Source organism: Colius striatus, chromosome 11 (assembly GCF_028858725.1).
Source record: "Colius striatus isolate bColStr4 chromosome 11, bColStr4.1.hap1, whole genome shotgun sequence".
NCBI lineage: Eukaryota > Metazoa > Chordata > Aves > Coliiformes > Coliidae > Colius > Colius striatus.
In genome coordinates this window covers 27873064-27895346 of record NC_084769.1, presented here as the reverse complement: position 1 = coordinate 27895346, position 22283 = coordinate 27873064, and the positions used below count along the sequence as shown (strand labels likewise).

The following is a 22283-nucleotide window of genomic DNA, read 5'->3' as shown; positions in this document are numbered from 1 at the left end:
AAATATGTTGGCAATCTTCTCTTTGGAAAGCTCCAGTTTGTTGAGTAATGATTTGAAATTTAATAGGGGTAGTTAAACTCTCTGGGACACATCATCCATCACCCTCAAAAAAACTCAACCCAGATTTAGCTAATACATTAACTCTGCAGAAATTCAGTTTATACAATCTTAACAGAAATACAAATATTTCTATGACTACTTAACAGAAACAAAAATATTTCTATGACTGTTTAACAGCTAAACTACGCTCTCATCGATTTTGCCTAAGTTCTTCCTGAAGCTGTCTGTGATGACTGAGTATCTATACTATCCTCCAACACAATACTGCAGATCAGATCTTCACAGCTCTTAGAATCTTATTGATTGTACAAGCACCAGGGCAAATAGAGCACATAAACATGTTCCAGGGCAGAGTACCAAAAGTGTACCTTACTGAAAAAGGGTAAGATTCAGTATTTTCTCTTCTATCACAGTTTTTTATCCCTTCTCTGTGCAAGACTTTTGCTTTTGCAGCACCATGGAAGGAGAAGTTCTATAACAAGTAGCAGTCATACCAAAGAGATCATCCACAGAATCCTCACCTCATCTGTTGAGGAGTTAAAAAGCACATACTTTCCTGATAGGCCAACAGTACATGACTGCAACAACTTGGAGAATAGCCTCACATTTAATACCACTGAAGAATTCCATCTCTATGATTTTCTGATTTCATCTGGGATCTAGACATGTCACTAGAGAAGTGCAGAAACACTACACTGACTCTTGTACATTCTTTGTCACACAGGACTCTGATACCATTTGCTAGAAGGTTAAACAACCTCAGCTGCAATAGCAGCTGCACTTCCAATGCTATATGACATTTCAAATGTTCTGAAACATCAAAATCTTACGGACCTGAATGTAGTCATCCAAAACAAGTTTACGCCTTGGACACTACATTCTCAGAGCCTTTATTTCCATCTACAGATCAGACAGAAAGTAAAGTAATTAGGACAGTGTTAGTAAGATGATTCTTCCTTTCTCACTATGTCAAGAGTTTGACCTCTTGTAACTCCTCTTTTAGTATTTTTGTATGTAATTATCTATAAATACAATGTGAGTACAGATATTTAGTGCACATGTTGCTGTAGTGATGGTACCCTGGCACTATGAAAACTTGTTTCATGAATAAAATGTCTGGTTTTCAAACTATTCATAGCAGTGTAGTGGTTTTGTCTGGGCCAGGTTTTTTGGTAGCAGGGGTGGCTACAGGGGTGGCTTTTTTAAACAAAAAGAGTTGCCAGAAGCTTCCCATCTAGCTCTCAGGGCCAGGGACAGTCAGTTCTAAGATGGACCCTGCAACTGACCCAGGCCTGGTCAATTAGTGACTGAGGTGACATCTCTGTGAATAACGTATTTGAGAAGGAGAAGAAGGTGTTGTACAGTTGCTAAACTGCAGCAGCAACAGGGAGGGAGAATGTGAAAACATCTCGCAGACACCAAGGTCAGTGGAGAAGGAAGGGGAGGAGGGTGCTTAGGCACTGAAAAGGCTCCCCTGTGATATGTGGTGAGGACCATGGTGAAGCATGTTGTCCTCCTGCAGTCCATGGAGGCCACTGGGAAGCAGAAACCCACTTGCAGCCTGTGGAGGACCCCACGCCAGAGCGGGTGGATGCCTGAAGGAGGCTGTGATTCTGTAAGAAGTTCATTCTGGAGCAAGTTCCTGGCAGGATCTAGGAGTTCGTGGGGGAGGTGCCCACACTGGAGCAGGTTTGCTGTCAGGACTTGTGATCCTGAGGGACCCAGGCTGGAGTGGTTGGTACCTGAAGGACTGTTCTCCCGGTGGGTGACCCACACTGGGGCAGGGTGTGAGGAGCTGCCCCCGTGGGAGGTCGCATGCTGGAGCCCCACCAGGAGCTGCAGCCCACGGGAATGATCCACACTGGAGAAGTTAATGAGGGACTGTCCCCTGTGGGAGGGACCTCACAAGTAGCAGTGGGAAGTGTAAGGAGGCCTCCCCCTGATAAGAAGCAGCAGCTTCTGCTGTAATGATCTGACCATAACCCCCATCCCCCATCTCCTGTGCTGCCTGGGGGGAAGGAAAGGGAGTCCTGGGAAGAGGAGAGGAGGGGGGAGGTGTTTTCAGGACGGTTTTATTTCTAATCTCCCTGCTCTTAATCAAACCTTTTTCTCCCTGAGTCTCTTTTGCCAGTGACACTAATTGCCAAGTGATCTCTCTGTCCTTATCTCAACTCACAAGCTCTTTGTTATATTTCTCTCCTGTCCATTTTAGGAGGGGGACTGATTTTATGACTGGGTGGACATTGGACTAAACCACCACAAGCAGTTGTGAGTATAATCCGTTTCCTTAAGGATGATGGTGATCAGTGAGGCATGACTACAACAACAACCAATGAAATGTATAAAACCTAATTAAAATCTGAAGTTCATTTAATGGGAATTCTCTTGCATAATGATTTAGAACATCTCTTTTACCTTGAATAGCTATGGAATGACTAATCGCACACAATTCTGGTACATACTCCTAAAATTGTATTGAAAAGAATTTTGATGGCACGTTTTTCAAAGATTTCATTTTCTTGCTTAGTAGACTACTGCAATCATAAGATCTTAAGACACCCATTAAACTGCAGAAAGGAATACTGAGGTATTTGATTAGTAAAGAAAGGAACAAAAATTTAACTGCTACTGAAGAAAATGAAAACATTTATCCTGAATACATAGATCAAGTAATACCATAAATCCCTTAAGTGAGACAGGAGAATGCTAGCAGAATGTTTAATCAGTAGTTTAGAAACTTCTATTGGGAAGTTTCTGGGGTTAGTGTAACAAAACACCTGACTTGGAAAGTCTGCCAGGAAAAGCCGATCGGAGACATTGTGCCCTTCTATAACTTAAAACATTGGTTTCTAACAAGAAATTTCAGACTCCTGACAATATTACTACACTTTTTACCCCTGCAGCTCCATTACCTCTGGCAAAAGCTTTTAAATCACAGCTTATTAGAGGTTAGGCTCGTTACTGTCATTTTTTAAAATGTTTTCCAAGATGCCTGCAATAAGGCAATGATAGAAAATTAAAGGTAGGAAAAAAGGTAGAAAAAAAATTAGGTAGAAAAAAAAAAATTACTGCTGCATTTTTTTTTTTCTATTAGAATTGTTATGGCCATTTTGAAATATCAGTTTTCCAATGTGAATTCAGTAAAACCAGCCTCAAGATCTGTAAAGACTAATATGGAAAAATATTAAGTAATTTCCAGGATTCCAAAGTTAACGCTATTTCCCACTTACATGTAAAAGTCACTGAATTCGTAAGTTTTGAGAAACAGTCTCTCCTAAATGTAATTTCTCCATGTATGAAGTTATCATTTCTGCTGATTTTGGCTTGGGTACAGTTAATTTTTTTCCTAGTAGCTGTTACAGTGCTATGCTTTGGATGTAGTATGAGAATAATGTTGACCATACAGAGATATTTTAGTTGTAGCTCAGCAGTGTTTACACAGCGTCTAGGCATTTTCTGTCTCTCACTCCACCCATCAGGTGAGTGGGTTGAGGGTGCACAGTAAGCTGGAAGGGGCCACAACCAGGACAGCTGACCCCAACTGAGCAAAGGGATATTCCACACCATTTGACATCAATCACAGGGAGGTTGGTAGGGAAGTCACTGCTCAGGCACTGGATGGGCATCAGTCACTTTGTGGTGAGCAATTGTTTTCGCTTGTATCCCTTGTCTTTCTTGGGTTTCATTTCTCTCTCTCTGTTACTTTCCTTTTCATTACAATGTACTAGCATCATCATCACTGTTACAATTATATTTCAATTCTTTATATCTCAACCCACAAGTTTTCTTATTTCTACCATTACTTCTACTCCTCAGAACCCTCTGGAGGGGAATGAGTGAGCATGGTGCTGAGTTGCCAGCTGGCATTTTGAAAATCTAAACTGTAGTCAAATTTCAGAAATAAAAGTATCCAAAAGCTTTGATTTCATCCTCCTCTCAAAACACCCTAATTTAAATTTACCAATTCATTGTCAGTCTGCCTGGGTTTTTAAAATTCAGTTTAAAAAAATCTTAGAAGAAAATGTTGCTTAAATACAGTGCACTGAGCTTTTACTTTTTTAAAAAATTTATTTGATAGAATTTAAACAAACCAATTGCAAATTACTTTGAAAATGGAATACTTTAAATGACATGTTAGAAATATGACATTAATTGCCTCAAGTTATATGGCACTTATACACAAAGAGGTCATAATGATCCAAAAACTCATAAAAGTTACTTGTTCCATAAATAGGTACAATATACTATGGAAAAGTTAGACTTGCAGTATCATTTCCAAGAGAGTTTGGCTACTCTTGTAACTTGCAAGAATAAGACAACCAAAAATGATTAAAAGTCTCTACTGACTTATGAATGGAAAGGTCCAAGTAAACTTCCCTGCAGAGACCGACCAGCTCACACACGTTGCTACAGCTCTGATAAGCAACACAGGCTGCATACAAAGAACTTCAGGTCTGTGGTCTGTTCAACACCTATTCTCATCGTCAATATCATGGGAGTCAGATTCTGTAATAAGAAGATGAAACAGATCTCTACGTCGTGCAGTGCCATTGGAGATAATTCATCACTATCACTCATCTTTGTGGTAACACGCTTGTTTGTATAATTAGCAGTAGAGATGAGTTTTATTTACCGAGGTCATCATTAAAAGTATTCTAAATCTGAAAAATATATCTCTCACAAATATTAAAACTTGAAAATCTGCCAGCTGCATTTAAAGAAATCTGGACATCTAGCAACATTTCAGTGTCTGCTAACTTGAACACTGCAACAGTTCTTTTTTAACACAAATTTACACTTATTTATACAATTGACTTGTATTTAGGTTTTAAGTTTTCATCCAGCTATGAAATATTGTCTGTCATCTAGCTCTGGATAAGGTTCAAGAAGGCACATCAAAATAGATTCATCAGCTTTCAGACCAAAGCAAAGTAATCCTAAATTTTAAACTAATAGGATTTATTCACTTGTTTAGAAATAATTCCAATAGTAACAATTTCCATATTCAGGAACTATATATAATCTGAAAATTAACAAATGATTATCAGCTTCCTTTTCAGATCTTTGACTAAGATGGCATTTAGAAGGACACACAGAAAGTCATATATATTGGCATTCTATCAAGGAACAGAGAACTAGAATATTTTATCTTCTGAAGTTAATCATGTCTCTTCCAGTTTGAGCTACACTTGAACAAACCAAGCACTTTTGGAATTCTTACTAAGATCCAAATCATCTTGCTTCCTTCTTTGGAGAATATGTAGAACTCTAAATCAGAATTAGAAGTGGGACTACATATTCAGATATCATAATCTGCATTAGTGTTTTCTAAACTTAAATAGCAATACCAACTCACCAAAGTATTAACACAATAATGCACCATGAGCAGATGGTAATTACCAACGTGTTCTCTGTTCTACGTTACTTCAAGTCAGACTGACTGAAAAGATTTATTATACATTATATATTCATTATTAGATTTACTATACAATGAGGCATTTTAAGTGGTACTAGAAACAGTCCACCAAACTTTACACCCAACATAAAAAAGACTGAGGAAGTCTTTTGCAGGTTAGGCTTATTCCAGGAGAAATAGAATCCGATTTCCTGAAAATATGTTATTTATTACACAAAATCTGTGGCAAAATAGACACATTTTTAAAAAAGAAAAATAACCATTGATATTTAAGACAGATAATAAAACCCTCTACAACACCAGTGTCATGGGATTAAGCCATTTCTGAACAAGGTTCCTTCGATCAACACACTTCATGTATGTAGCATCTAAAATTCAAACAGTCTGCTCCTCTGGTATCATTTCTTTCATGAAAAAATGGGGATGATGCAGACTTAAAAAAAACCCAAAATGAAAGCAAAGTTGACAGCAATATTAAAAAAAAAAATCTCAACAAAATTTTAAAAAATCCTTTTTTTGGTTGTTCAAGGGCAGCCTATGATTTTGAAAGGTATATCTTCATTATGTGTTGGGTATCGATAATTTAGTGTTCAATTCAAAAAAGTACTTTGTATAAATGCCAAAGACAATCTAACCTAAACCTCAATCTATATAAATCTCACCTTCTCAGGAAGAAAACATTTTAAATCCCCCAAAACTACTTCATAGAATTTTTGTGGAAAAAAATGAACTTTTCACATCTATTAAATGCAAAATTTAGTGAATTCTAAATATTTTTAATTAATATAGTATCTTTTGTGTCAGGCTCTCAATCAGTTGATATATTTGTCAGTTGGCATTGTCCTGTCAAGAAGCACATACATACAAACATAAGCACACATACACACATTTATATACACACACAAAGGCGTATACAAACATAGATAGTATATATATAGCGCATATACATGCACACACACAGAGAATAATTTATGACATTTTCAGAGAAAAAAAATGAATTGAGTTGTCCACAGATTAACAAGAAGCATGTAGCAGAAGAAATGAAATTTCTCAGCTTATTTTTAAGACTGCAATCGCATGACATAACTGAGGCAATCTAACAGTGTATGACTACCAGAGGGAAAACCTTCCCCACCCATTCCTTGGCACCTGCTCTGGAATTTATCTGACCCCTCAGAGAGCCAGTTCAGCCCATTAAGCTACCATAAAATTATTCACTTCTGTAGTTGGTTCAAACTTCTGCTAGCTTAGCTACCCTTTCAGCACCAGCAAGCTAAGAGGTCAGCCCAATCTGCCTATTTCCTACCTCTCACAGCTCTTACTTTCAAATGGTTTTCTAACCACCAGAATAATTTTTATTTTAATTTATGACATTATCACATGGAGACCAAGAAACCCTAGCAGCTAAATTGTATTTGTCAAGTAAGACACAAAATACCTAGTAAGAGGGCAAGAAACAATCTAGTAACATACAAACAGAAAGTGCTATATCATTGCTCTTGAATTTTTTTTTAATCCATCATTGGCATGTAAACCTCCACTAAATCTATCACCTATCCTCAGCCCATTCTGTCAGTCAAAATTCTCTCATCAGTGTGATGATGGGTGATGGCACACAGGTTCATTTACTTCATTTAGTGCTACTTATAAAAACTGCAAACAATGGAAGGAGTTCTGCAGTCACACACAAACTTGAAACATTAATTTTTGCTTTCTGTTCATGTCATTATAAAGCACGCTTTATGAATAGCCAGGAGCAAACTACTCTTGCCATCTATGCATTTGTCATTGAACGCCATTACTACAGCAACAGGAAAATGAAAAAGACAACAAGTATTGTTTTCCACTATCCATTTCACTTTTCTTTTAATTTTACATGCCTGTAGACAATACCAAGTACAATATGTCACCAAATACTAGTTAAAAGTTTAATCTATCCCTTAAGATTAATAGTAATAATCTGATTTTTGTATTTGTGATTTTTCTGTGCTCTTCACTTAAGCAGAATTGCCCCCTCTCCAAACAATAACTTGGCCAAGAATATATTTAATCTGTTGTCTCATGTAAACTATTCACACCAACACATATACACTCACATAATGAGATTCATTCCCAGAATTAACATGAGAAGTGCACCTTTCTATTTTTAAAAACAAATTTTTTTTTTCATTCACAACATGTCAGGTGAGAGTTTACTTTCTAAGTAATTTCTATAGAACAAACAGAAAAAAAAATCAGTAAAAATGTCTCACTTGTGAAATATGATTGATTGAAGATTCCATGCGCCGAAGCTGTGATGCCTGGATATCGAGCATTTGGAGAACATTGTTGGCCAAAGTGTTGATCAGATAGGCTACGCTTGCTAATGACTGGGTTGTGTAGGCTTTGGTTTCTTCCAGGGCTCGCTGCTTATCTGCTGACTACAAGCAGAAACAGAAAGTTTAGTTCAGTAAAGTCTCTTACACAAGGATTCTTGGAATGAACTCCTGTCTTTAAAGGACAAAGAATTATGTAAGTCAAACTAATTCTACATCGAAGGTACTATTTTTCTCCTTTCTGTCCATTCCACAAAAAGATATTGTTTATTTGAAGAGTTTGTATAATTCGTCAATGGAATTAGGTCAGCATACAAAACATTCGTCTTTACTTGTAACACTTGAAATATATTCTTGACATATTAGAAGTACAACTACATATACTGTATTTTAGCAATAAACTTGAAAAGTACTCTGATATTCTTATTCTTTAGTTCTTCTGAACTTTGTACTATTTAGAACTATTTAGTTCTACTAAATTTTGTAATTCTATTAGATCTCACAACAGTCTGAAAGAATCTGTCAAATACCATACTCCTCATCTCTCCCAATTATTTAGACCTCATTATTCCCATAAATGGTCATTCACAGTGAATGAATTCTAATTATTCCCTTAAAATGGTAGCTGAATACAATGTGAGAGGAAACATTTTTTAAAAGACCAAATATGTGTTCTCTTTTTAAAGGTTTTGTGCTTTCTCACATTGTATTTTCTTCTATGAAGAATTAGTATGATCTACTTTTCTAATAGGAGAACACCTAAAAATATTTAGGCTGTAAGCCAGAAGTTATCCATTACACATTTAGAAACACACATACATACATTTCAAATGACATTAGAATCATAAGCTAAGAGTCTAGTTGTCAGGGTTCTTGTGCTTCTCCTTGAATAACACTGAGTAAGACTAAGTTCTAATTCAGTAAAAAGAATAAAGATTGAAGCACTGGAAAAACATACAGTCAAGATGCTAAAAAAAACTTTCCAGTTCCCAAGGCTTTGGTATACACTTAATTTCACTTTGAGGTGATCTTTAGCCACCTAATAGGCTGATGGTGCTGTTTCTAAAGTCACAATTGACAAATGTTCTCTGCTCCTACTTGCCATTACAATACTATATTTCATTTCCTTTCCTTTATGTATTATTCACAGAGGTTGCCTATCGAGATTCAAGAAATGTGCCTTTATTAGAGGAAGAATATAAAGTCGTTCCACATCTGTTGGCACAAGGTGAATCTACCATTCATTTTATTGGGAAACACTGAAAGGAAGCATATCTCTATTCCAGGAAAATAATTCTTGCAGTCCAAAGTATTTCTTGAGACTGTGTAGTAAGACTCTTACAAGAAGACTGCTAGCCTTCAAGAAAAAAAAAATCCCACACGTGTAAACATAGACATGAGATTTCAATAAAACACTCATATGAAAGAAATTAAATACTTGTTCTTTCTTGGCAACCTCTCCTGTGTCTACCAACAACAATAGTAAGTTGATTGGGCCATTAGCATTCTTGCAAGCCACACTGGTACCACTTCCTAACCTACTTCTAGAAAGCAGGATAGCAGTTGTTTTCAGCCACACAAGATCTCCTACAACAATGCAGGAGGGGAGGAATGCTGTAGAAGGCAAGCATTCTTGCCTGGCTGTTTCTTTCTGATGCAACTGACAAAACCAGACCCGGCAAAAGGAACTGAAAATGTTTGGATACAGGTTCTCAGGGCACAGTATGATGATGTTCCTCAACAGAGCGCACTTCTAAAGGCTGCCTTATTATCCAACTATAAAGTTAGATAAATGTTATCCTCACACCCCATTTAAGATGTCATGACTTTTAGCGAGTTGGATAGCATGTCCTCTATAGAAAGAGCTCCACACTCAATTTAAGGACTCCCAAATGAAGGAACACAGAGCTCTTTGCCTCTCACACTGCTGGTGTATAAATGCACTCAGTCTGCAAATATCACTCCAGCAAAGGTATATATCACCAGGCACTTTCACAGCTATTGAAACAATTTCTGAATGGCAATAATAAAAATGACCAGAAGCTTGTCAGTTTTGCTCTGCAGCTGCTGACAAAGTCTATTTATAGCAGCAGAAACTGATGACTTACATTAGCATACCGTACATCCAGAATAACTAAGTAGCCAGCAAACACAGTATTTTTTTTATTAATAGCCAAAATGTTTGAGAAAAAAAGGAAAACAATCTATCACTTCAGCAATTATAAGCCTCTGCTATGGTTTTACTGTATAAAGATGCACAAATAGGAATTCATGTTTGGAGTAGTCATTCCATTGATGCAATCCAACAGCTAAATTCAAGTCACCAGTTTAAACCAACATGAAAATGGCTTCTCAATATCCAAGTGCATTAAAAAAATCATAAACCAACGATCCTATAAACATATTTGGAACTGTTATTAGCACAAACCCCTTGATTGAGAGGTCTAGTTTGTGTACGTGGCTGATAACATGACTAACTATGACTTGATTCTTCAAGGCTTCACATAGAGCATAGAATTCTCTGAAGTAAACTGCACTCATGCTTGGCATTGAACAAAAGATGCAGAATGTGTTGAATTTTCAAATTAAAATGCCTATTTGAACCTACTTTTGTCAAGTTCTTTCACAACAACAATAAATCAATTAATTCATGGCAGCACTTTAAAACAATCGTGTTTACCTTAAAAAAGAATTTCAAGAGGTCTCACACAACAACTAGGAAAAGCAGTCTGGAACACTTAGAGCAGATCTTAAGTTCTTCTGAGGAGATATAATAATACATATCATTTAAAACTTAACTTGAAGTGGTAAGTTCTGTTTAGCATGAAATCTAACTTTTCATTTAGAAAGCAGATTTCCAGACATGGTATCTTATCATATGCTCCTATGTGACAAACTCAGCATGTATATTCCCAATGGACATCAAATTACATTGCTTACAACTGCTGCCATGCTCAAACCTGGCAATGGATTTAGACAACTAAATGGTACACTAATAACTGCCTGAGTATGTAACTATGTAACTAAAGAGGTTTCTGCAAATACAATAACAATTTCAAGTTATCAGTAAACCAAATTCAAACATAACCCTCATCAGATGAAGATGTGACACTCTGATCTTCAGAACACCAAAATACCAGCCAATATGCTTCATATCTGACTGTAAGGTACACGAAGAGTTATTTTTTCATTATCCACACCTAAGAAAACTCTCTAGTGAAAGATAAAAATGCTAATCTGGCCCTAATGAAATTGACAGCATCTCTGCAGCAGTTTCATTACTCTACAGAAGACTATTTTCAATATTGTATATAGAAATAAGAGAAACATTGTGCTATGTTCATGGTAACAAACTGACAAGTCATTATAATGAGAATTTAAGGATATTAGCCAGAGTCCTTGAAGCCCTTCAGCTCTCAGAAACACAGCAGTCAGCATGACAAAGAACTGGTAGCAAGTATGTTTTCAGTGTCCTGATGCAAATCAAATGCCATGAAACAGACCATTAAGTATCTCTCAATTTTAAAGCTTCTTAGTATCTTTAATCTAGCACTCATGCACACAAAATTCTGAATGCCTATAAAAATATGGGCATCATAACATCTGTACACACCCCCCACACTCCTTGGGAAACAGTGCTTCCAATTTACAGCTTGAGCTATACTTTTAAAAATGGATATTAAAGAAATCAAAGCCATTGTATGACAAATAAGTCTTTTACAATACCGCCAACATAAGCAGCCTCTCATTCCTAGTCCTAATAAATCTACTTCATTGTCATAGCACTATATTTGTAGGACCACATGGTGGATTAAGTACCTAATCTAGTTTAGAAATACCTTAAGAAACAAATGGTTACTTTAAAATCTACAATTCCATTATCTTCCCTACAAATCTGAAAACACCCTAGCAAAACTAAGTAGGTGCCACAAAGGAATTGCAAATCAAGCTTATTGAATTAGGGTTTAAACCGCTAATCATGGTATTATAGAGAATGGTTGTAGTATCATCATCAGTACCTATGGAAGTAAAGGTCACAGAATAACAGAATGGTAGGGGTTGAAGGGGACCTTTAGAGATCTAGTCCAACTCCCCTGCAGAAGCAGGTCCACCTAGATCAGGTCAAACAGGAACATGTTGAGGCAGGCTTTTAAGACCTCCAGAGAAGGAGATTCCACAACTCCCTGGGCAGCCTGTGCCAGGGCTCCCTCACCTGAACAGTGAAATAGTTTTGTTTAATATTTAAATGGGACTTGTTGTGTTCCAGCTTTTGTCCATTAACCCAGTCCTATCACAAACGCTACAGAAAAAAGGCTGCCCCATTCCCCCCCCTTGACATGCATCTTTTAAATACCTGTAAATATTAATGAGGCCTTCTCTTCTCCAGTCTGAACAGCCCCAGTTACCACAGTCTTTGCTCCTAAGAAAGATGCTCCAGTCCCTTGATCATCTTTGTGGCACTGTGCTGGACTCTCTCCAGAAGATTCCTGTTGCTCTTGAGCTGGGGAGCCCAAAACTGGACACAAGACTCCAGATAAGGCCTCACCAGGGCACAGTAAAGGGGGAGGCAGAACCTCCCTCAACCTGCTGGCCACACTCTTCTTGATGCATCCCAGGATGCCATTGGCCTTCTTGGCCACGAGGGCACATTGCTGGCTCATGGTTAGTTTATTGTCAACCAGGACTCCCAGGTCTCTCTCTGCAGAGCTGCTCTCCAGCAGGTCAATCCCCAGCCTGTACTGGTGCATGGGGCTGTTCCTTCCCAGATGCAGGACTCTGCACTTGTCCTTGTTGAACCTCATGAGGTTCTTCTCTGCCCAGCTCTCAAGTCGGTCAAGATACTGCTGAATGGCAGCACAGCCTTCTGGGGAATCAGTTAGTTCTCCCAGTTTGGTGTCACCAGTGAACTTGCTGAGGGTACACTGTCCCCTCACCCAGGTCATTGACGAAGATATTGAACAAGACTGGCCCCAGAACTGATCCCTGAGGAACTCCACTGGCCACAGGCCTCCAACTCCATTCTGTGGTGTTGATCACCACCCTCGGGGCTCTGTCATTCAGCCAGCTCTTGATCCACCTCAATGTCCATTCATCCAATCCACACTGATTTCTGATGAGGATGTTATGGGAGAAAGTGTCAAAAGGTCCACAACACACACTGTATGCTCCTCTTGCTCTAGTGAATTAGATCAGGAGATGAATCCCAAATGAAAATTATCTGATCCATAAACCAAATTATGCATTCTCCCTCATTCAAACCACTGCATAACCAAGAGGAAGCACACAATCAAGAACAAAGAGGGAAGAACTATCCAGAATTGCTCCACTTGCTAAGGAAAAGGAACAAATGCTGGAAGGTAGACATCATTGCAGTTTTGTCAGCTCTCCACTACCTACTTTTCCACAAAACCTCTGCACAGTGCCTCATTTGTTTCCCTTTCCATTTTGCCATTAACTGGGTTAAGAATGCTGCTGCATTCCTACCCCTCCAGCTTCCAGCTTTGACTTTTCAAACAATGTTAAAATAATTGAGTATCACAGTTGGTCATCTTCACAGGATCAAAAAGATAAAATTTTTGGATCATTGATGTCTTCTGTGCCCACATTATCCAATTTACATGCAGCAGCATCCGTTTAACATTTTTCTCCACATAATGTACACATCAGGTGGTCCCTGCTGAGTCATAAAGAATCATCCATTTCTCCTGTCCTCAGCAGTAAAAGCATCATTTTAACTCACCACAGAGAGCTCATCTGATGCTCCTAGCAGCTACATACAGGGTGAAGATAGTGTCAGCTGCTACTGGGAGCTTTCAGCTCCCAGTACAGCTGCAGCTGGAAGTAGTACTCCACACATCCAGACACAGCAGCAGCTGTTGCTCTGCCCAGCTCCTATGGGGAATGTCTTCTATTTGTAGGAAGCATCCACTACTAAAATAGTTGTTTTTTCTCCTCCCGAAAACCACTACATTTCCATAGAAAATATTGGAAATATATATGGAAATATTTCACAGAATAGATCAGTCTGAGACCTACAAGGGCTGTGGTGACTACTTTATACAAAGCTGGCACTTTTAAGTAACAAAGGAAGATCAAAGTCATTAAAGTCAGCTACAAATGCATAGACTTCACATTCAGTCAGGAAAGGCATGTACTACATACACCATGCAACAGCATGCATTTGCTTTCAAAAACTGGAGAATTAACAACAGTTTCCACTTCTCCATGTCAGTCAGAACAAAGATGGAAACCAGTTCGGTCTAACACAGCTCGGAAACGACAATACAAATGTTCAGCTAAAAATATTTCTCATTTTTAAGTTAGATTGTATAAACCAATTGCTAGCCTTAGAAATGTGGAATTTAATCTGCACTAAATGCAAAGATGACTACTTTTCCTGTAAGGATGCAGAGCATAGTCATCACTTTTTATAGCCAGTTTGAAAGTTCCATTCACATAGCACGATTACACTGACAGATTTGAATAACAACCTGCCTGGACTGCTAAGGTATTGTTTTACTTTAGGAATTACACCCCTCAATGTTGGGGTGGTTTTTTTCTGTGTAGGGAAATAAAATCTTTTGTATTTATACAAACAATGTAAAAACAAATTACAAAAAAATTAAAAATACTGACTGGACAGTATGAGACAGATGAGAGAATAAAACATGCAGTAAGGTATGAAAAATGCCAAAATAATTTGGCTAAATGGAAAGGAAATCTTACATGCATATGGAGCACAGAAAGCAGGGCTAGAAGAGAACCAAAAAAAAAACCGCATTCTCCCACTTTAAAGTGAGATCAGTCAGAACAGAGCGATATAACCTCATGTCACTGTTAAGAACGTAAACAATTCTGTACAAAAGACAGCTATTATCCAAAAGTTATGAGAAAAAAATTCTACAAGGAAACAAATGATGGAGGCAGTATGAGCACTGCAATAACAGTTAGACAGTATCAACCCTACTTGAGAAATGAAGAAACGCTAACAAACGCCATAATTGTTACCAAATACTGCCAATCCAGAAAAGGAAAGACTTCAGAGATCGGAATATGAAAAAATAAGAATACAGCTCTTATGAACTGGAAAACAAGTAATTAAGAGAGGTCTGAAAGTGGTGCATGATAGGAAGTGCTAAAAGCTGCTGTCAGTTTAGCTGGTTATCATAGCCAGGTTTCTTTCCTGCTCTACAAGTAAATAAATAATTTGATATTTGACCATTAGTCATCATCAGCTTGGAAGTCAAAAGTTTCCAGCTGGCTAACAAAACTTACATAAAAAATTTCTATCAGATGAGTCGAAAAGTCTGGACCTAGGAGTTGATAAGGAAATTGTGGGTTTTATTATAGAAGATTAACACAAGTTGCTGTCTTTAATATCTGAAAAACCCATACCATTTTTCCAAGATTAGTATTTAATGTTGAATTGATGGGGGGAAAAAAAGAGTGCTTTTCATTCCTGAGCCAACTATCATTCACAACTAGCCTAAACCCAAAAATATTTTAGAATAAAGAGCCTTCAATGAGAACCTTAACTCATACTCAGATCAACTCTTAGGCATACTATGCATTTATGCTGTAATATTTAGGTGTAAAAGTGGAAGCTGAGGTTAAACAGTTTGACATGGGACTAACTACACTGAAAGTTCTGTCCAGAATCCAATAATCACTTCTCCAAGACATACAGCATCTCTTGCTATTGTTCAAAATAGCACTGTGTAGTGAAACAAAAGTCATATTTAATAAATGTGACAAAAAGGTAACAGTGAAATTTTAAGAATGAGACTGAGAACGATTTTCTTTTAATCAATGTTACAGTTGCTTCTTTTGATTACCAGTAATACAAACTCAAGCAAGCATTTGTCTTGAAGATCAGCAAACAAAACTCCTCAGGTTGCTGTTGAGGCTGCTTTGGCCTCAAGAACAAAAGCTGCATGACAGAGTTCAACAAGCTTGCATTATTCAGTACAAAATGTGCCCAACTACGACACTGACTAAGTACACTTCAGTTTCCCTGCAAAAAACAGGAGACTGAGTTCTTGTATCATCCTTTCCATTTTAATTGCTGCTAAATTCTTTGAAGTTACAGAAAGTCTCATACATCATTAAATATTTTACACACATTTATTCAACTGTACAGATGGTACTTGCTTAGCCCATCCAAGTGCTTTCTGAGGTCCTTTTGTAACCTCCAAAAATTAAGAAAACTGAACATCATTAATCCAATAATTATGCCAAAACTGTGCCAAAATCTTCCATAATTGCCAGTGAAAAATACAATAGCTTTCTGTATTAACAACTACCTCATTAAATACTTACTTGCTAAAGAATATCCCTTACTCCTCCTTCACTACCAGAACTGCGCATTTCCAGTACGAAAAATACATATCATACAATTTGTAAGTAGTTGGTCTAAAACATGCAAGTGAAACATGCATGGAAAAGCAGAAGCAACCACTGACATGTCAGAAGAAAATGAGATCTCCCAGAGCTCCCGAAAAAACAAACGTCATAGAACTTGATTTATGTCAACTTGATCAAGATGGCTTTATACTGAAGGACTCGGGTGGCGGAGTGCAAAATGGCAAAGTATGTGCCACCCCATCCAACAGGGAAATGGGTCAGAGCAGGAATAAGTTCAAGAAGGACAGGGTGCTGCTGGAGAGAGTTCAGCACAGGGCTACAAAGATGATGAAGGGAATGAAACGTCTCCCTTACGATGAAAGGCTGAGGGAGCTGGGGCTCTTCAGCTTGGAGAAGACTGAGGGATGACTCCTTGGAGGAGTCCAGGGAAACCTGTCTGCTCTAGTAAGCCCCTGAGTTGCCTGTACAGCAATGCATGCAGCCTGGGCAATAAGCAGAAGGAACTGTAGATGTGGGAGAAGAGGGAGGTCCACGATCTCATTGCAATTACAGAGACATGGTGGGACAGCTCACATGGCTGGAGCACAGCTATGAATAGGTATGTGCTATTAGGAAAGACAGACAAAGGAGGTGAGAAATGTGAAAGACCAATTAAAGTGCATTGAGCTCTGCCTGGGTAGGGATGAGGGGCAGGCTGAACACTTATGGGTGAGAATTAAGGGGCAGGGTAGTGTGGATGATACTATTGTGGGAATTTACTATGGGCCACCTGATCAGGAAGTGGATGAGGCCCTCTACAAACAGCTGAGTGTTGCCTCACAATCACAATCCCTGGTCCTCATGGGGGACTTCAACCACCCTGATATTTGCTGGCAAAGCCACTCAGCCACAGACCACCCACAGTCCAGGAGGTTCCTACATAATGCTGATGACAATTTTCCGTCTCAAGTGCTCGAGGAGCTGAGGAGGAGAGGTGTGCTGCTGGACCTTGTGCTAACAAATAAAGAAAGTCTGGTTGGAGATGTGAAGGTTGGAGGCTGCCTTGGCTGCAGTGACCATGAGATGGTGGAGTTCAACATCCTCTATGGAAGAAGCAGGATACCAAGCTGGGTTGTGACTCTGGACTTCAGGTGAGCTGACTTTGGCCTCTTCAAAGTCCCCTTGGAAGAATCCCATGGGACAGAATTCTAGATGGTAGGAGTGCCGAAGAAAGCTGGTCAATCTTTAAGCACCACTGCATCCAAGCCCAAGATTGGTGTGTCCCCACAAGTAGAAAATCAGGAAAAGGAAGCAAGAGGCCTACATGTAAAAAAACCCAACAACTGGAATTACTCAAAAAGAATAAATAAATCTATGAAAGTTGGAAAAAAAGGCCTGGTTGCTTAGGAAGAGTATAGGAACATTGACAGGGTATACAGGGACAAAACCAGGAAGGCCAAAGCCCTTTTAGAACTAAATCTGGCAAAGGAAGTAAAGGAAAACAAGAAAGGCTTCTTCAAACACATCAGCAGCAAAAGGAAGATTAGGGAGAATGTGAACAAAGAGGGTGTCCTGGTGACAGAGGAAGCAGAGAAGGAGGAACTAGTGAATGCCTTCTTTGTCTCAGTCTTCACTGGCAAGGCTGGCCTTTGGGAAGCCCAGTACCTGGAGGATAATAGAATAGTCTGGAGAATGGAAGACTTTCCCTTGGTGGACAAGGATGAAATTAGAGACCTGTTGCACAAGCTGGACACCCACAAATCTAAGAGGCTTGATGGGATGCAGCCATGAGTGCTGAGGAAATTGGCTAATGTTACGGCTAAACTACTCCATCATTTTCAAATGATCAAGGAGGATAGGCAAGTTGCCTGAGGACTGGAGTAAGGCCAATGTCACTCCAGTCTTCAAAAAGGGCAAGAAGGACAACCCAGGAAACTATTGGCCAGTCAACCTCACGTTCATCCTTGGCAAGGTGATGGAGCAGCTCATCCTGGATGCCATCGCAAAACACATGAAGGATGTCACGGTTTAGGCTCATCAAGGAACAAAAGACTTCAATTAGTCTCAAGTACCAAAGACCTGAGAACTGCCAAAGGGCAGGAAGAGTTTAATTGCTGCATTAGGTCCAGGACAAAACAGACCAGGCTACTCGACTTGGGGAAGGAAACAGAAAATAATTTAATCCAACATCAACTAAAGCATAACCATAAAACCCCAAAACACAACCAATACAACACAACACAGAATGGTACAACAATGAAGAGTGCAACCAGCCCTTTAAGACCACCTTCTCCTCACCCCTCCCCTCTTCTGGGGCTCAGAGCCCTGATCCCGCTGTCTTTATCTCTTCCCCCCGCTGAACAGCTCAGGGGAGCGGGGAATGGGGGTTTCAGTAAGTCTGTTCCTGATGGCTTCTGCTGTTTGTCTCTCCTCAGGGCAGGTAGGCTCTGCACCAGTCCTCTCTGCACCTTCATGGGGTACCTCACACACACGGCAGCCCTGCACAGGCTGCTCCAACGTGCGTTCATCCCAAAGGCTGCAGCTCCTTTCTGCCTTTCATGTGGATCTGCTCTGCGGCCCGCAGGCTCTCCAGTACAGCCTGCGCTATGGCTGCCTCCTCACACAGTCTCCTGCCTGTCTGGGCACACTCACCTGGAGCTGCTGGTGGCTCTCAGTCCTGTCATGGCCCTGCATGGGTTGCAGGACTACAAGCTGCATTTTCACCACAGTTTGCAGAGGGGTCTCTGGTCTGGTGCTCCTCCTTCCTTCCTCCTTCTCTGACTGTGGGATCTGCGTGGTCGCCTCCATCTTGTGCCACTCTTACACCTCCTACCAGCATTTCAAATTCACGTCCTTAAGTACTGATCACAGAGATGCCAGATTGACATCTGAACCCAAGAGCCAGGGGAGAGTTCAAGAATTCTTTACAGGGTCTCCACTGCAACCCCTTCCCCCTGTTACTAAACAAAAGCAACTCCTCACTAAATCATGACAAAGGAAAAGATGGTTACCTGAGGGACTCAACATGGCTTCACCAAGGGGAAATCCTGTTTGACCAACCTGATTGCCTTCTATGAGAGTACAACTGGCTGGCTAGATGAGGGGAGAGCAGCAGATGTCATCTACCTTGACTTCAGCAAGGCTTTTGACACAGTCTCCCATAATATCCTCATCAGAAAGCTCAAATAGTGTGGATTGGATGAGTGGGTGGTAAGGTAGATTGAGAATTGGCTGAATGACAGAACCCAGAGGGTGGTGACCAACAGAGTTAAGTTGGAGGCCTGTGGCCAGTGGAGTTCCACAGTGATTGGTTCTGGGGCCAGTCTTGTTTGACATCCTCATCAATGACCTCAATGAGGGGCCAGAGTGTACCCTCAGCAAGCTGGCTCATGACATCAAATTGATGATTCCCCAGAAGGCTGTGTGGTCATTGATGATCAAGGGACTGGAGTATCTTTCTTATGAGCAAAGGCTGTGGGAACTGGGGCTGCTCAGCCTGGAGGAGACTGAGGGGGGCCTCATTAATACTTATAAGTATTTAAAAGATGCATGTCAAGGGGATGGGGCAGCCTTTTCTTCTGTAGTATTCAGTGACAGGACTAGGGTAATGGACAAAGCTGGAATACAAAAAAGTTCCATTTAATCTTAAGGAAGAATTTCTGTACTGTGAGGGTGAGGAAGTCCTGGCACAGGTTGCCTAGGGAGGTTGTGGAGTTTTCCTTCTCTGGAGGCTTTCAAAACCCACCTGGAAATTTCCCTTTTGGATCTGCTGAAAGGTCCTTGTATTTGTTAGTACATTGACCACAGAGGGAAACCCAGTCTATGTATTCTTCAATGTTCTACATGAGCTCCAGGTACTTGGAGGGTTAAGGGTGGATTCTTTTGTTCTCTGTCAATTGTAATATTGTAAGCTCTAAACTAGTCATCTCTACATGTAAACATTTTTCCAGTATAATTGCTTATTCACATAATTATTGCTGTTATGATTATTTTAAGAAAAGGGAGCACTAGCTTGATCACCCCGTGCCCCTGCTCAAATGTACGCATATTTACATGTACTCTACACCATAAATATTATGAATTAATTAAATGTTAAGAAATGTCAAGTAAGCAACATTCCAGATATGAATGAAACACTTCTTCACAGAAAACCCACAAACCCACTGATAAATTCTCTGACAACTTTCTATTATTTTGTATTCAAAATAATGCACAAGCAGTAAATATCAGCTGAGACCACACAACAGGGGAAGTAACAAGATTCATGGGACTGATAATTTTTCATCCAATTTAATAGACATCGTAGCCCTAGACTTTTTACTGGAGATTTTTACTTCACAATAATTTTAACATGATCTTAACTGGGCACATAACTAACTTATCTGCTCAACAACTCTTTGTCCTATTTGTGAAGAATGAAGCATGCTACCCTCCTGGTGACATGACTCCTTTTTTTATTAGTAGACTACTCTCAGGAGCGACAATACACAATGCAATACTCAGGACTACAATGAAACCTGAGTTGTGGGTGGACTATCTAGGCAGAGACGGAGGTTACAATCAGGCACCTAAGCCATTCCACCTTACAAATATCTGTCAAACTGGGAAGTATATTTCTTCACAATTGCATACACAGTCTCTACTCAATGCCTAAATGAAAACATTTAAATTGCTATTAACAGAAAGTGTTTTTAAAATTTGGTATTTTAAAAGTGAAGTTACTGAAGTAAATTCTTCTGAACACAACTCAAAAGAAATGAGATTATGACTATTTTCACCGTGTGAATTCTGTGAATTCTGCATATTCTAAATCTAATTCAACACATCACCTTTTGTGCTGAGATCATACTGTAATCTAAGCACAGCAATCAACAAAGCTATAGAAGGAATACAGGCATTTAGGCCAAACAATCATGACAGAAGATGCCAGTTTTAGAACTAAAAATGCATCAAAACTATCATTAGATTCTATAATTCAAACAATATTCTAAGATTTAGAAACATATGTGATATATAATATCACAACCCTTTTCCAAATGCAGGGTTAATTGCATTCATCATATTCCACCAATGGGACTATAAATAAGGTTATTTCCATTTTATAATTAAAGCTTAATGTATCTGCATACCAATAACAAGCACACTAGGTGAGAATACTCTCAAGTATTCATACTTTTGTAAAGTCTTTGACGTCACGTTGTTCTATTTTTCAGATTACTAAAGGTCTGTAGTGATGCACTAAATGGCATTAGAATTTCTTGATCATAAATGTTACTTCTTAATTTTTAAGCCAATTGAAAATCAGTATCAATATCCTGCTGCAGACAGTACTAGGTCATATACATTAGGTTTAAGTCTTTTGTTTTCCTTGCAGTTGATTCATTTGATATTTTTATTTCCGTGCTGAGTCTCAAAATGTAGGTTTGATTAACAGCTAGGAAAGCTGCTTCTCAAAGAAACACACATAAAGCCTAACCTCATAAATGGAAAAGCGACTTTTTAAAAGATATACTGCATTCAAGGCTGACAGTAAGGGCAAAAGTAACTCAGTGGTTTGAAATCTGTGACAACATCAGTCTGCTGCATCTCAAAGAAAAAGATTAAAAAATAGCAGCTGTGGACATGCACAGCTTCCCTGATATCTAATCAGTTACATCACCATTTTCATGCTAGTAGCATCATTGCTACAAATCTGTCATCTGTTTCCCTTAACTGTCACCAAGATCAAACTTAGTATTCATTTCCATACATTCACAAGCACAGAAGACCAGTTTTCACATGCAAATATCCTGCTCTCACCAAAACCGGCAAGTTTATATTCTTTGACATTACAGAAAAGTCCTGTTTATGCAAAAAAATCAGGACATGCTGCACTCATATAAACCTACAAGACAAGGTTATAATAAAGTTTGTTCAGAACATAAATAATACACTTTGAGGGGGGCTCGACTATATGATCTTTTGAGTTCCCCTCCAGCCCTTGAGATTCTGTGATTCTATAAAATGAGAGATCACAAAAAAACTGAACAGCATGACAGCATCCAAATGTGTTTACATCTAAAATGTAGTTAATATAGTTATATTAATAGTTATTCATCACTGCTGTACTGCATCAAACATAGCTCATGCTTGAGAGACAAGAAGTAGTG

General features: G+C 39.1%; 1 protein-coding gene across 8 annotated transcripts in view; it reads right to left on the bottom strand.

Moving 5' to 3' along the window:
* ABI2 (abl interactor 2) overlaps nucleotides 1–22283 on the bottom strand; it is a 75311-nt gene that overhangs the window by 33750 nt on the left and 19278 nt on the right. For 7 of the 8 annotated variants that reach the window (XM_062005076.1, XM_062005083.1, XM_062005075.1 and 4 more), the window contains exon 2: nucleotides 7729–7896. In XM_062005076.1, coding sequence (XP_061861060.1) covers nucleotides 7729–7896 — 168 coding nt within the window. Of the gene's footprint in view, nucleotides 1–7728; nucleotides 7897–10471; nucleotides 10552–22283 lie in introns of all 8 variants that reach the window. The other variant, XM_062005080.1, reaches the window with a different exon arrangement.